This window comes from Triturus cristatus, chromosome 7 (genome assembly GCF_964204655.1).
Source record: "Triturus cristatus chromosome 7, aTriCri1.1, whole genome shotgun sequence".
In the NCBI taxonomy this organism is placed as follows: Eukaryota; Metazoa; Chordata; class Amphibia; order Caudata; family Salamandridae; genus Triturus; species Triturus cristatus.
This window is the reverse complement of record NC_140590.1, coordinates 826,068,560-826,082,461: the sequence shown is the minus strand read 5'-3', so window position 1 is coordinate 826,082,461 and position 13,902 is coordinate 826,068,560. Positions and strand designations below refer to the sequence as shown.

Genomic DNA, 13,902 nt, shown 5'->3' with positions numbered 1-13,902 from the left:
TGTTTGCCCAGAACCTTTATATCGCCTTCTAGATATCCCAGGATCTTTATATGGAGAGCCTTCTTTGCAGCAGGGTCTCTTTTCTGAATCTTTCTAGGACCTCAAATACTTGAAATCGACACAGTTTATTGCCAACCTTGCTAGCAATAAACGGAAATGTTAATAAAGAGACCTTAATTACAACAGAAATGTGACACACTCATCCATTATTTGTTGAGCGCATACTACAAAATTAATAGCCTATGGCCATCATCGAATAGAAGAAAACATAATCAAACTAACTGCACCATGTATTATCAAATTTCAGCACACATGAATGTCAACTAAGAGGTTAAACAGATCTCCTTCGATAGAGAATTTTATATTTACATAATAGTTTTCTGTATTGCTGCCGTGTCAAAGGCATTGGTGAAATGTAAAAAGAACAATTAGAACAGAGTAATAAGTGGATCAAGCAGTCCAAGGCATATGAAAAATTACATTAAAGACGGTGTAGGTGGAGCTGGAAAAAGGTAAGTTTTCAAGAATTTCCTGGGAAATTTTTTTTTTAAAGGAATTGCAAGTTATCTGGAAATAAGCTACATAACACTGTTGCCGTATTGGTAAAGGACTGATTTTGAACCAGCGCTTTTATGAATCTAGGTTTTACCACAAGAAAGTTCTTGCTTTTGAGCCCATGTTGCCCCCACTCAAAAATTAGAAGGTTGATGAGGTATGACGATTTTAGATTGCTTTGATGGTAATGCTGCTTATTTTGAATTGGGTAGTCACATTAATGAGGAGAAACGGTAACGTGCTAATATTTGAGAAGGCATATTCAAACTTCTCTGTGGAAGAGAGGAGTCTTGCTACTGAACAGAAAGTGGCATTCAGTGGGGTGAGGTAACGCCCACCAGTGTCTCCAATGTTCAGACCGGATGGCGACTTTGTGAAATGTGGAGGAAAAGAGACACGTCCACAGACCATGCTTTGAGACCACTACAAGACATGGATTAAAAAATTAAAAAACCGTCATAGTGGAGCTCATTGTCCCGCCAATAAATAGGTTTTTAACCAGCTGCGACAAGGGAACTTGACTCCTGGTAAACCTCTGTAGATTTAATAAACAGAGAGAATGTTGCGAATAGACACATAAGAGATCGGCTGATCTCAACAAGTGTATGAAGCCTGTTGGTCCTGATGAGAACCCCAAGACTCTGTGCGGGGATCGAAATGCGTCGACCTTAGGTTCAAGCCAAACATGTGTTAACTAAAAATCGGACTTCTGTGCATGCTGAAACGAATTATATTGTGGTTAGCACAGAGAATATCTAATATGAAATTTCCAGTTTGGCCTCCCCGGAAAAATATGAGAATGCAAATTGATAATATTTCTCACTTCTAAACGGGGTAGTTGCGCTGTGTTTTTCGATCGTTTAAGTCTTCTGTCCATGTGGTGTCTATGTCCTAAATGTTATGTTATGTTATGTTAAATTAAATTTATTAAGCGCACGTACGCCCGTAGGCTTCATGGCGCTGTGGAAGACTAGCAAAACATAACATGTGAAAAAAAGAAAATTTAACTAAGGATAAGCTTGCTTAAAGAGCCAAGTCTTAAAAGCCTGTCTAAAGGCTAACAGATCTTCGTGGAGTCTTAGTGGCAGTGGCAAGGAGTTCCACAGGGAGGAAGCTAGGAAGTGGAAAGATCCTCCTCCCTGACGTTGTTTCCTGATCCGGGGCACGACTAACAAATTCTTTTGGCCAGAACGGAGAGCACGGGAGGGAGTGTAACTGACCAGCAGGCAGCTAATGAATCCAGGGCCCTTACCTTGTAGAGCCCTGAAGATAATGCATCCCGCTTTAAATGCTGCTCTCTGCGCTACAGGCAGCCAGTGGAGACTGGCCAGTCCAGGTCTAATAGACTGCCACTTAGGAATTTTACAGATCAACCTGGCCGCTTGGTTCTGAACCAGTTGGAGTCTCTTGAGCTGCCCCGCCGGTAGGCCCAGATATAAACTATTGGAATAATCCAAACGGGACAGCACAAGAGCAATGATGACCTGAATCAGAGCAGGGTGGGTTAAAAGGTGGGCGATCTTCTTAATCTTGCAAAGTTGGAAGAAACTTGCAGATACCACAGTCCCTACCTGGCTTTTGAGCGAAAGATCTTCATTAAAAGTGATACCTAAGCTCTTAACTGTTTGGGATTTAGCTGGAGGATCTCCCATTTCTGGAGGCCAGAAGTGTGGTCCCCAATGCAGTTCACTCTTCCCAGGCAAAATCAGTTCAGTTTTGCCTGGGTTGAGTTTCAGATGATTTAGGCCCATCCATCTCTGAATGTGAACCATGACCTCCCGAAATTCGGTGGCAGCGCCAGGGGAGTCCAGACAGAAGATCAGTTGCAGATCATCTGCATAGTTAAAAATTAAGGCGCTAAACTTTTTTAATGAAAATAACAAGGGTCGTAAGTACAAATTAAACAAAAGTGGGGACAGGGACGAGCCTTGGGGGACTCCACATTCATTTTTGATTTTGGGCGCTGTAAAAGTTCCCAATCTCACTGCCTGGGTACGCTCCGAGATAAATGACTTCAGCCATCTAAGTGCCGAGCCTCTCAGGCCAGCCTGTTCGACACGGTCGACCAAGATGGTGTGGTCGACCGTGTCGAATGCGGCCGATAGGTCGAGAAGTACCAATGCTTGGTGAATGTCCCTATCTGCATTGCTTCTTAGTACATTCTGGACCGCCAGTGTCACCATCTCGGTTGAATGCCCTGGTCGAAACCCAGCTTGGTTATGCTCCAGATATCCAGTGGTTTCAACGAAGCTAGAAAGACAGCTAGCAACGTGTGCCTCCAGGATTTTTGATAGGAATGGCAGCAGGGATATCGGGCGGTAATTAGATGGATCGTGAGGATCAAGACTGGGTTTTTTGATCAGGGGAATCAATAGAGCATGCTTAAATCCTGCCGGTACCTTTCCCTGGTTAAGTGAGTCGTTAAGCAGAGAGAGGATCCCGTGAGGGATAGAGTGCCCAATCTCTGTAAAAATGTGGGGTGGGCAGATGTCATCGGGTGATCCAGACTTAACCCGTGCCAGGAGAGTTGAAAAAGTTTTAGCATCTATAGCAGGAAGGGTGTCTAATGTAGTGGGGTTATTAAAAGTATCATCTAAAGGAGACGATTTAGGAGAGCTAGCAATGTTGCGTTTTATATTTACAATTTTCTCTCTGAAAAAATCATTCAGAGAGTCACACAACTTCTGGGTAGGGGCTATTGATGGGGCTGTCCTATCATCGTCACAGAGCTCGTTGACTATGTTAAAAATATCTTTAGTTTTATTTGAGGAATTTAAAATTTTTTGAGAAAAATAGTCAGATTTATGTTGGAGCAAGATTTTTTGGAACTCCTTTCTTGCGGTACAGTACACTGTCCTGGCTTGAGGGGAGTAGCTTTGTCTCCATTTCCGTTCCTTCTGTCGAACTCCCAGTTTAAGATCTTTCAGTTCTTGGGAGAACCATTTGTGTGCTTCATTTCCTCTAACATTAGGGACCCGTACTAAGGGGGCTGAGAGGTCAGCTGCGTTAAGTAACCAGTTAGACAGCGCTCTCTCGCTAGTGTCCAGATCATCGTACGGTGGTGGTACGGTTTTGTTTAAAATGTCAATAAGTCCCGGAAGGTCCATAGATTTCCATTTGCGGAATTCTTTGCTCTTGCATGGCTTGGGTTTGACATTTCCGCCTACTTCTAGTGTGAAATAGATGATGAAATGATCCGACCAGATACATGAGCTGATGACTGGATTGGATAAAGATAGATTATGCGTCCATATCTGGTCCAAGCTATGACCTTTCTGGTGAGTGGGTACATGGATGTGCTGATTTAGATTCAGGTCTGTTAGCAAATCTATCAATTCAGCAGCTTGAGTATCTGTGCCTATGCTATCAAGCCAGTAATTTAGGTCCCCAATAAGGATGATTTTAGAGTAGCTGACTACATATGAAGCCAGCTGCTCTGCCAGAATGGATGGATATTTGGCCATGTATTGGGGGGGTCGGTAAATCAGGACCAGAATGAGGGACCCACTTTCAGTGTCGAGATTAATCACCAAGTTCTCAGTGTCCGGAAGGATCAAAGAAGGCAGTTGCCTGACCTGAAGGGATTTCAAGATTATAGCTGCTACTCCACCTCCGGCCTTCCCAGGTGTACGGTTGGCCGTCAGAATATAGTATTCTGCAGGAAGAGCCACGAGTACGTCGGGGAGGGAGTGAGGGGTTAGCCAAGTTTCAGCTAATAAGAAGATGTCAGGTTTTACCTCCTTCAGGAAAAGAAAAATGTCTATCTGGTTTTTGACCAGGGACCGAGTATTGAGGTAGTAGCAGCGCAAGCTGTGTTTTACAGAGGGTGCAGTTTGAGGCTCAGGAAAAGGTTGTTTTAAAGGCTGAGCATGAGGCACAGCATTGATGGAAGAGGAAAGCCCTAGGCTTTGAATGCAAGTCAATGTGCGTGGGGCTAGGGAGTGCTTACAGGGACCATCAGGATTGTGAGGGCGTAAAAGCAGGAGTTCCTGAGATGAGTATTTATAAAAATGGCCAGGAGGAGTGGGCTCGGGTCCCGGTCGGCCGCGGACGGGCGCAGACGGGCTTAACTCAGGCGCAACTCCGGCGCGCCTCCGTCGCGCCCGCTGCGCTCGTCCGCTGCGCTGACACATGATGGCCCGTTTAAGTAGGGGCGGTACTCGTGGGGGTGTGGCCAAGATGACCGTGGCCTCGCCTCACCCGAGCAGCCCAATCCAAGATGTCGGCCCCAGCTGCTGCGAGCCGCCGCTGTGTTCAGCGCTGTGCCGTGCCGGTGCACTCAGAAGGAGTGGAAGGTGAGCGTCAGGATTTCCGTGGAGGAAGAGATGAGCAGAGAAGATTAAAAGCGCGCCTCTGCGCTTTATGCAGGAGCGCTAGTTAAAACAGCGTCTCTTCCTGGGAAACAAGTCAGGTAGTGCAGCTTCCTTTAGCTACAGGCGCGGACCCCCTGCCACAGGGTCAGCCGCCTGTGTTTCTATGTTTTTTGTGGTCTGGGTATGAAGAGCATTGTAAATATTGTGAATATTTATTTGTAGATTTATTGTAATTGCGTCTTTTTCCTTCTAAAATGTTTGTAAAATATTTTTCCAAAAGAGAATGATCTAAAAAGAATATAAATCTATTAAATAAGGATTTAATTCATTTCTCTGAGACTACAGTGATTGTCGTGTAGTCCACACTAAATAGTTTTTGAAAATTAGATCAGTACTGGCACTTGCTTTGGTTGATTTGATTTTCTGAGATATTTAAAGCATGGGCTGCTGACTTCAGCTGGGCTGAGGTGAACAGATTTTCTTTTCTTTATAGGATCAAGGTGGAAATTACTGGATTTAGCAACCTTGTTGACGTTTGGGATAAGGGAGAGGGTAGTGTCAAAAATGAAGTACTGGGATTTAGTGACGAAGATCCACACAGGAAATCTGGAATATCCCTTCCAGTGAAGCTTAGTTTAAAGGGTATTAAAGAGCATTTGAAAACTAGACATTTAGGCGTGCTGGAAGGTGATATTTTTTCCTGGAAATATAAGGGGACCCTTCAGTTAAGGCATCTGAACACCAAACAAACCAGTTTAAAAGTACTGTGTTTGATACTGCCAGCCAGTGGGGGCTTCATAAGCCTTAAATGATTGCAAGGCTGGTCCTGTGACAGAAAATCTGATGCAATCAAATGTTGCACTAATTGAAACTACTACATCTCACCACTGGATAATCATCTCAGTTTGTATTATGCCTGGTGTGATGCCCAATATCACTCATGAAAGCAACCCACACATTCCATGCTGTGTTGGTGTGCTCTTAAGGAGTTACCCTACACTAGCCCAAGTCTGCCGTTTGTCCTCAGAAATGCTGGATGCTTGCACACATTTTGTACCAGTTGCAACTGTTAGACCATAATAATGCCAGAAATAGCCACTTACAAGGAAAGGGAAGCCCTATCATAGATTTTTCTCCACCAACATTTCTACTCTATTACTTTTTCTTTTGTGTTATTTCTAGAGCACAGTGGATGTCTGCAAACCTCCTGTGGCCATCATCCTTATCACTGAATCGTTTGCCATACTACAATTTGTAAGCCACAAATTTGTAAATTGCTTCAGGCCTTGAAGTTACTGATTTGGTTTTATCAGTCACGGGGAGTGTTGAAGGGCTCTGTGAAGTAGTACAATGTGGGTAAAAGTGGTGATGATGATGTAATATGTTGTGGCTTTAGCATCTGAAATGGAAAGCTTTTGTGGGGAGGTCACTATAACATACATACCTGTGGCTCTTTGTAAAAAAGCTAGTTGTATGCCACCATTCCATCCTGTAGAAATGGTTGCGCTGTTTGTCTGATTTAGAGATACACAGAACAGCTGTTTATTAATTCAACATACATTAAAAGTGACTTATACGTGCCACTCAAGTCATTCTTATAGCTTTGAGGGTTGGGAGTAGTCCGAACTGTGGCAGACAATCATAAGTGCCGGTGTTGACAATTAAGTGCTGATACAGAGCACCGTACCGAAAACCACAGACGCAAATTAAGCACCGAGTAAAAGGGACAAGTTATCAAGGGCTTAAGCCACAGCATGTATACCTGCAGCGATTAGACACTGAGTGGCTAGATGGTGCTTGAATGTATCTAATTCTTGCTACCCTAATCAAGGGAACTGCATTTTCTCATGTGTCCCTAATAGCCTGCAGTTTAAGCCTTACTGTGGGGAATGGAGTATAATACATGGCAGTAGTTGTCGATAGCGGAAGGTGGTGATTAATCCAAAAAAAGAAAAGAAAAAAAAGAGGGTTCACTATGGAGCAGGTGAGAATTCAAGACACTAACCTTGGGACTCACAGTTCAGGAACAGCTCCAGCTCGGAGTCAAAAGGAGATGCTGCAGCCGGCAAGAGGGTAATCCGAGTAAACAAATATAGAGAGAAGCAGAGAAGGGAGAGGGAAAGAGGGACGAGGAAGCAAAAACACAAGAAAACAGTCAGAAAAAGAAGAAAATAGGAACACTTAAAAAGTTACGGCAGACATGGAGAGAATAACCAGGAGAGCCATGGTGGATGTAGGAAGTACAGGCATCGTAACTAAAGGCAAAGTGATTTCAAGCAGAGCGACTGGAGGCAATGCAAAAAGTAATAGGGAATGCAGACTGTGTGAATACCAGCAGGACAGGTAAGATGAGAGTAAGCAGGTCAGATGGTGTGACTGCAAGTAAAACAAACAGGATAAGTGTATACAGAGTGACTGCAGTACAAGGAAAGTGAGTGAAAGCATTAGGCATTCCAGCAGGGTGACAGCGAAAATAGACCAATGAAGTGCAAATAGGGCAGACAGGATGAGTGACAGCTGATGCACACTGCAGGCCTTTCCACTCACGGAGCAACTACTTCACTCAGAACAAGGAAATGTGGGACCATTATGGAAGGCGTGGCTGCGAGGTGGGAAATGACGGGATGGGTAATGACACTAATAACATTATCGTAGCACTTATCAGTGATCTGTATACCCCGAAGAGTATCCAAGCACCAACAGGTCTCATAATATTACGATTAACCAATGGACATAGCTTTCATTACAAAACCAGATAAGGATGAAAGTCTGTGCTGGTCTTGTTGAAAGCAAAACCAAAGGTGACAATGGACGGAGTGTTGAACATTGCAAGCACTCCCCCCCAGTCAACTGATCTGGGTTTAATCCATCATCATTCTTTAGCTCACTCCGCCACCCCAGTTCAGACATGGCCATATGCAAATCAGTCTGGCCCTGTGCCTCATGGGAACAGCCCAGCCCGAACTGCCAAGCCATGTCTTCCCTGGCAAGCTATGCCCAGACGTGGGTCTTGGGCTCACTGTGCCACTGGAATCAAGCTATCCTGGCTGAAGAGGGGTGAAATCCCGAAACCGGTCATAGGATGCTTGTTTCCGGTCCAGGGAGGACCTGGCTTGGCAATTCTGGCTGGACTGTTCCCATGAGGCACAGGGTCTAGACTGATTTGCATATGGCCAGGTCTAAACTGGGGTGGCATGGTGAGCAAAAAAATGATGGATTTAACCCAGATCTCTTGACTGGGGGTGAATGTTTTGATTTGTTCAGCATTCCGTCCATCAATTGTGTGTCTTTTGGTCTTGTTGAAAGGGAAAAAACCACATGTTGCCGATTTTTCACCAGTTATTTTTTATTAGGCCTTGACATAATACTATTTCGTTAAAATACTGGCCATGTGGCATCCCTAGATTGACATGAGTTGTAGAGAATAACGTATCTCTAGACCAATTCAACCTAGACTAAAGTGGTCTGGGGCAAAAAAAAGGAATGTAAACCACGCAAAGATAATAGTTTTTCTCCGCTTACCACTAAATGCAGGAGAGCTTTGTATGTCTTAATAAAATCAATATTGCCCAGATCTCCTCCTCTCAAAGCATGCAGAGGTTAGAAAAGTCAACTTTCCTCTTCCCAAAATCAATAAGATTGTCACTCCTCTAACAAATTCCCTGAAGAAGCGGACAATAGTGCTGTACCCGGCATGTATTGATTATTGCAACTTCATTTGCACTAGCATTTGAAACAAGCTGCTACTGCAACAGGGCAGGATGCCATAGCAAAGCTTGCCTGGAATTTGGTTGGGAAGGGAAAAAAAAAAATTAAAAATTAAAAAAAAAAAAAAAAAAAAAAAAAAACCACACACACACAGCCAAACCGTGCCATGTTAAACGCACTGCAATGCCTACAAATGGAATACAGCATTCCAGGCACAGAGTGTTGTAGAAACAACCACTCAGTACCGAACAACCAAAAGACTGCTCTCTGGCAATTCACTGGTCATTTTCGAACACTTATAATCGCAACAAATAAAGGGGCTGATCCCTCAGCAGAGCCTCTGGCCTCTTCCTGATAGCACTGCCAAACTCTCATAGCGGCATGAAGCAGCTAAAAAATACCATTCCAAACTGTGCATGATGTGCAGCGTTACTAAAGCCTAATTGGCTAAACTGGAACTGCAGTCCATGAAAAGCGAATGGTCATATTTCACCGTCTACCGGGGGCATAGTGAAAATGTCTGCAGCTATGAATTCACATGAATACCCAACAAGTTGTCATATCCCTACCTAGTTCATTAACGGTGTGCACCGAACAAGTGCTCTGAAATGGCCGTAAGGCGACTATACGAACAAGTTACTTACCTTCGGTAACGATGTATCTGTAAGAAACATTAGTTAGTTAGATTCCTCACCTTAGAATATCCCCAGGCGTCAGACTGGATCCAGAAGATTTTTCGTCAGCAATACCCCTTGCGCGTCGCTAGGCGTAGTCTGCGGCTCCGCGTCAGTCATCGGCGTCGTGCGCCGGAATGACGTCGGAGTACTTAGACGCCGCCCTCGCGCGCTGACGTCAGTTCTTGTACATAGCTTTCCACGCCAGGAACGCAGAGCCATGCAAAGACCGACACTGGTGCCAAAAATAAAATCTAGGGGCCTGAAAAGGATAACCTTAACCCTAGATGTCAGTTCGCAGAACGGGGAGGATGGGTGGGTCGGTGAGGAATCTAACTAACTAATGTTTCTTACAGATACATCGTTACCGAAGGTAAGTAACTTGTTCATCTGAAAGAAACACGTTAGTTAGATTCCTCACCTTAGAATAGATACCCAAGCAATACCATCCCCGGTGGTGGGTCTGCGAACCAAGATCACACCAGAAAGTCCTGGAGGACAGAACGGCCAAAGAAGCCATCCCTCCGGACTTGGCTGTCAAGGCAATAATGCCTGGCAAACGTGTGTAGCGAAGCCCACGTCACCGCCTGACAGATGTCCTGCAAAGGGACACCCCGTCCCAAAGCAGTAGTAGCCGCTGTGGCCAGAGTAGAAAGGGCGCGCAGCCCAACAGGAGGGTCCTATTTCGCCAAGGAATAACAAATTTTGATGCACAAAACGACCCACCGAGAGATGGTCCGTTTGTGCACAGCTTTCCCCTTCTTAGCACCCACGTATCCAACGAAAAGTTGGTCGTCCACCCGGAACTGCTTTGTGCGGTCCAGATAAAAGGAGAGCGCACGTTTTGGGTCCAGACGGTGGAGCCTCTCTTCCTCTTTGGAAGGATGCAGAGGCGGAAAGAAGATGGGCAAGGTGACAGACTGCCCAAGATGAAATGGAGTCACCACCTTCGGAAGAAAGGAGGGACGAGGCCGAAGGACAACCTTGTCCGGATGAACAGAGAGAAAAGGAGGCTTTGAAGATAAAGCCTGGAGCTCACTCACCCGTCTAGCCGAGGTGATGGCTACCAGAAAAGCAGTCTTAAGCGTCAGCAGACGAAGAGGACAATTATGAAGAGGCTCAAAGGGAGCACACATCAGAAATGTGAGAACAAGATTCAAGTCCCACTGAGGCATTACAAAAGGGACAGGAGGGAACGTGTGAGTAATGCCTTTTAGAAAGCGTGTAACTACAGGGGACTTGAAAAGAGAAGGCTGATCAGGAAGCCTTAAGAAAGCAGAGATGGCAGCAAGATAACCTTTCAGGGTGCCCAGGGCAGAGCCCTGCCGGGCCAAAGAAAGAAGAAACAGTAGAACCTCAGAAAGAGGGGCGGAAAGAGGATCCACAGCCTTTGCTGTGCACCATGCCACAAATTTGTTCCACCGGCAGGCGTATACCGTCTTTGTGGAGGGACGCCTGGCTGCCAGAATGATATCACAGACTTCAGGAGGCAAGTCAAATGGCATCAACTGCCGCCGCTCAATCTCCACGCATGGAGGTGGAGGCTGGACAGGTTCGGGTGGAGGACCGTCCCCTGCTGCTGCGACAGAAGATCCTCCCGAAGGGGCAGACGTATCGGAGGATCGGTCAACATACTGAGTAGCTCGGGATACCAGTACCTTCGTGCCCAATCCGGAGCCACCAAGATGACTCGTGCCCGGTCGTGCCTGATCTTCTTCAGCACTCTGGGCAGAAGTGGTATAGGCGGAAAGGCGTACAACAGACCGCAACTCCACTCGTGACGAAAAGCGTCGCCGAGCGAGTGCCGCCTTGGAAATTCCAACGCGCAGAACTGCTGACATTGCGCGTTCTCTTCGGTGGCGAATAGATCTAACCAAGGCTCTCCCCACTGCTGAAAGAGACCTTGCGCCACTTCGGAGTTCAGATGCCATTCGTGATCCATCATGCACCGGCGGCTGAGTTCGTCTGCTCTGGCGTTCAGAGAGCCCGCCAGATGTTGAACCACTAGGGTGACGCCCTGGTGTTCCAGCCACGTCCAGAGGCGCAGAGCCTCCTGACAAAGGGTCCACGACCCCACCCCGCCCTGTTTGTTGCAATACCACATGGCGGTGGTGTTGTCTGTGAACACCTGCACAACACTTCCCCTGACAGAGGGAAGGAAGGCTTTCAGTGCAAGTCGGATCGCTCTCAACTCCAACAGGTTGATGTGGAGACGAGACTCCGCCGGAGACCAGAGGCCTCTGATCTCCGCCTCTCCCATATGGCCACCCCATCCCAGGAGGGACGCATCCGTCACTACGACATGCTCCGGTTGGGGAAGGGAGAGGCTCTTGCCCTTGACCCAATCGCGGTCCGTGAGCCACCACTGCAACTGCCGTGCAGTGCCCTCCGAGATCAAGACATGGTCGGACAGGTTGCCGTGATGCTGGGCCCACTGAAACTTCAGGTCCCACTGCAGAGCCCGCATGCGCCGCCTGGCGTGATGCACTAGTAGGATGCAGGAGGCCATCAGCCCCAGAAGCCGCAACACTAGCCTGACCGAAACCCAGGATAGAGGCCGAAAGATGGGAATCAAGGCCTGAATATCCCGGACCCGCTGTTCCGGTGGATAGACCCGGAACTGCGCCGAATCGAGAACCGCTCCGATGAAGAGGAGCTTCTGAGAGGGACTCAAGTGTGACTTCGGCACGTTGATGGAAAATCCCAGCAAATGCAGGAGATCCGCCGTAGTCTGGAGGTGGGAGACAACTGTCTGGGGCGAGCCCGCCTTCAACAACCAGTCGTCGAGATAGGGGAAGACTGGAACCCCTGATCTGCGCAGATGAGCTGCGATCACCGCCATCACTTTCGTGAACACCCGAGGGGCACTGGTGAGGCCGAAGGGGAGCACGGTAAACTGAAAGTGCTCTTGGCCCACCGTGAACCGCAGGTAACGCCGGTGGGCCGGCAGGACGGGGATGTGTAAATATGCGTCCTGCAAGTCCAACGCTACCATCCAGTCTCCGGGGTCTAGGGCAGCTAGAACCTGAGCCAGAGTTAACATCTTGAACTTCTCCTTCCGGAGGAAAGCATTGACGTTCCGGAGGTCCAAGATAGGGCGTAGGCCCCCTTTGCCCTTCTTGGGAACCAGAAAGTAGTGGGAATAACAACCACGACCTACTTCTGGGCTCGGAACGCGCTCGACAGCCCCCTTGGCCAAGAGGGCCGAAACTTCCTCGTGGAGAAGATTCAAATGATCCCCGAGATACGGTGGTGCTGCGGTGGCATGGCTGGAGGGGTCTTCTCGAAGGGGAGGGAGTAGCCCCTTCGGATGATTTGCAGCACCCACCTGTCCGATGTGATGGACCGCCAGTGGAGCAGGTGATGGCGAACTCTGCCGCCCACTGGCGTGGAATGGGCCTGAAAGCTCGGACTAGGAAGGCTTTGAGGCGGATGCTGCCGGGGTGGATGCGGGCTGACCTCGTCGTCCTCCAGAACCGCCTCGGCGGAAACCGCAACCGCGCGCAGGTTGGGTCTGCGGCTGGTAGCTAGGCGTACGTGAGGAGGCACCCCTTCCTTGGCCACGAAAGGGGCAAAAAGCGGAAGTTTGCGACCGCGGGGCCGAGAGGCCCAAAGACTTGGCCGTAGCCCGGGAGTCCTTAAAGCGATTCAGCGCACTGTCCGCTTTCTCGCCGAAAAGGCGAGTGCCATCAAAGGGCATGTCCATGAGGGTGCTCTGGACATCGCCCGAAAAGGACGTGGACCGCAGCCAGGCGTGACGTCTAAGCGCCACTGAGGTAGAAATCGCCCTACCCAGCGAGTCCGTAGTGTCAAGCCCACATCGGATAGCATGTCGCGCTGCATCCCTCCCATCGGCCAGAGCCTGGGTAAGTCGTGTCTGGACCTCTTCCGGACACAGGGGCAGCACGTCCTCCACCGTATCCCACAGAGAGTGGGAATAACGGTCCAAGAGGCAGGCGGTGTTCAAAGACCGCAGACCCAAACTAAGGGAGGAGAACAGCTTTTTGCCGAACTGTTCCAGCCTCTTGGAATCCCGGTCCGGCGGAGCGGTCGGGAAGGAGGAGGATTGGGAGGTAGAGGCCTGGATAACCAGGCTCTCGGGGGTAGGGTGTTGGGACAGAAAACTGGGGTCGCCCGGAGCAGGGCGGTGGCGCCTGGCGACGGTCCTGTCCACAGGAGGAACTGTGGAGGGCTTGGACCAGGTGCCCTGCAGAACGTCAGTGAGGGCCTCATTGAATGGCAGCAGAGGCTCAGTGGAGCTTGCTGCAGACTGAAGCACCTCAGTGAGGACGTTAGTCCTCACAGCCACGGCAGGTAGCTTGAGCCCCAGGGCTGCGGCCGCCTTGCGCAGCACCACAGAGAAAGCAGCACCCTCCTCCGAAGCCACAGTCGGAGGAGAGATGAATCCAGTGTCCGGAGAGGTATCCAGACCACTGGCCTCCCCCAGTTCATCTGCCCAGTCCTGTGACAGTTGAGCCTGAGCGGCCATAGGATCCTCGGATCCATCCCATTCGCCCCCATCATCCGATTCCTGGTATGCAGGAGGAAGGATCGGAGCCGGGCGATAGACAAAATGTGTCTCCAGCGGCGCCGAACGCGGCGTCCATCGATGCCGGATCGGCGCCGGGCCCGGAGTGGGGCTGAACTGGGGC

General features: G+C 48.5%; 1 protein-coding gene across 5 annotated transcripts in view; it reads right to left on the bottom strand.

The window, feature by feature from the left end:
• TBC1D9B (TBC1 domain family member 9B) overlaps positions 1 to 13,902 on the bottom strand; it is a 194,201-nt gene that overhangs the window by 31,924 nt on the left and 148,375 nt on the right. For 3 of the 5 annotated variants that reach the window (XM_085617747.1, XM_085617748.1, XM_085617751.1), the window contains one exon: positions 6,874 to 6,924. The exons of the other annotated variants lie outside the window; for them this stretch is intronic. In XM_085617747.1, coding sequence (XP_085473873.1) covers positions 6,874 to 6,924 — 51 coding nt within the window. The remainder of the gene's footprint in view (positions 1 to 6,873; positions 6,925 to 13,902) is intronic. 5 annotated transcript variants of the gene reach the window in all.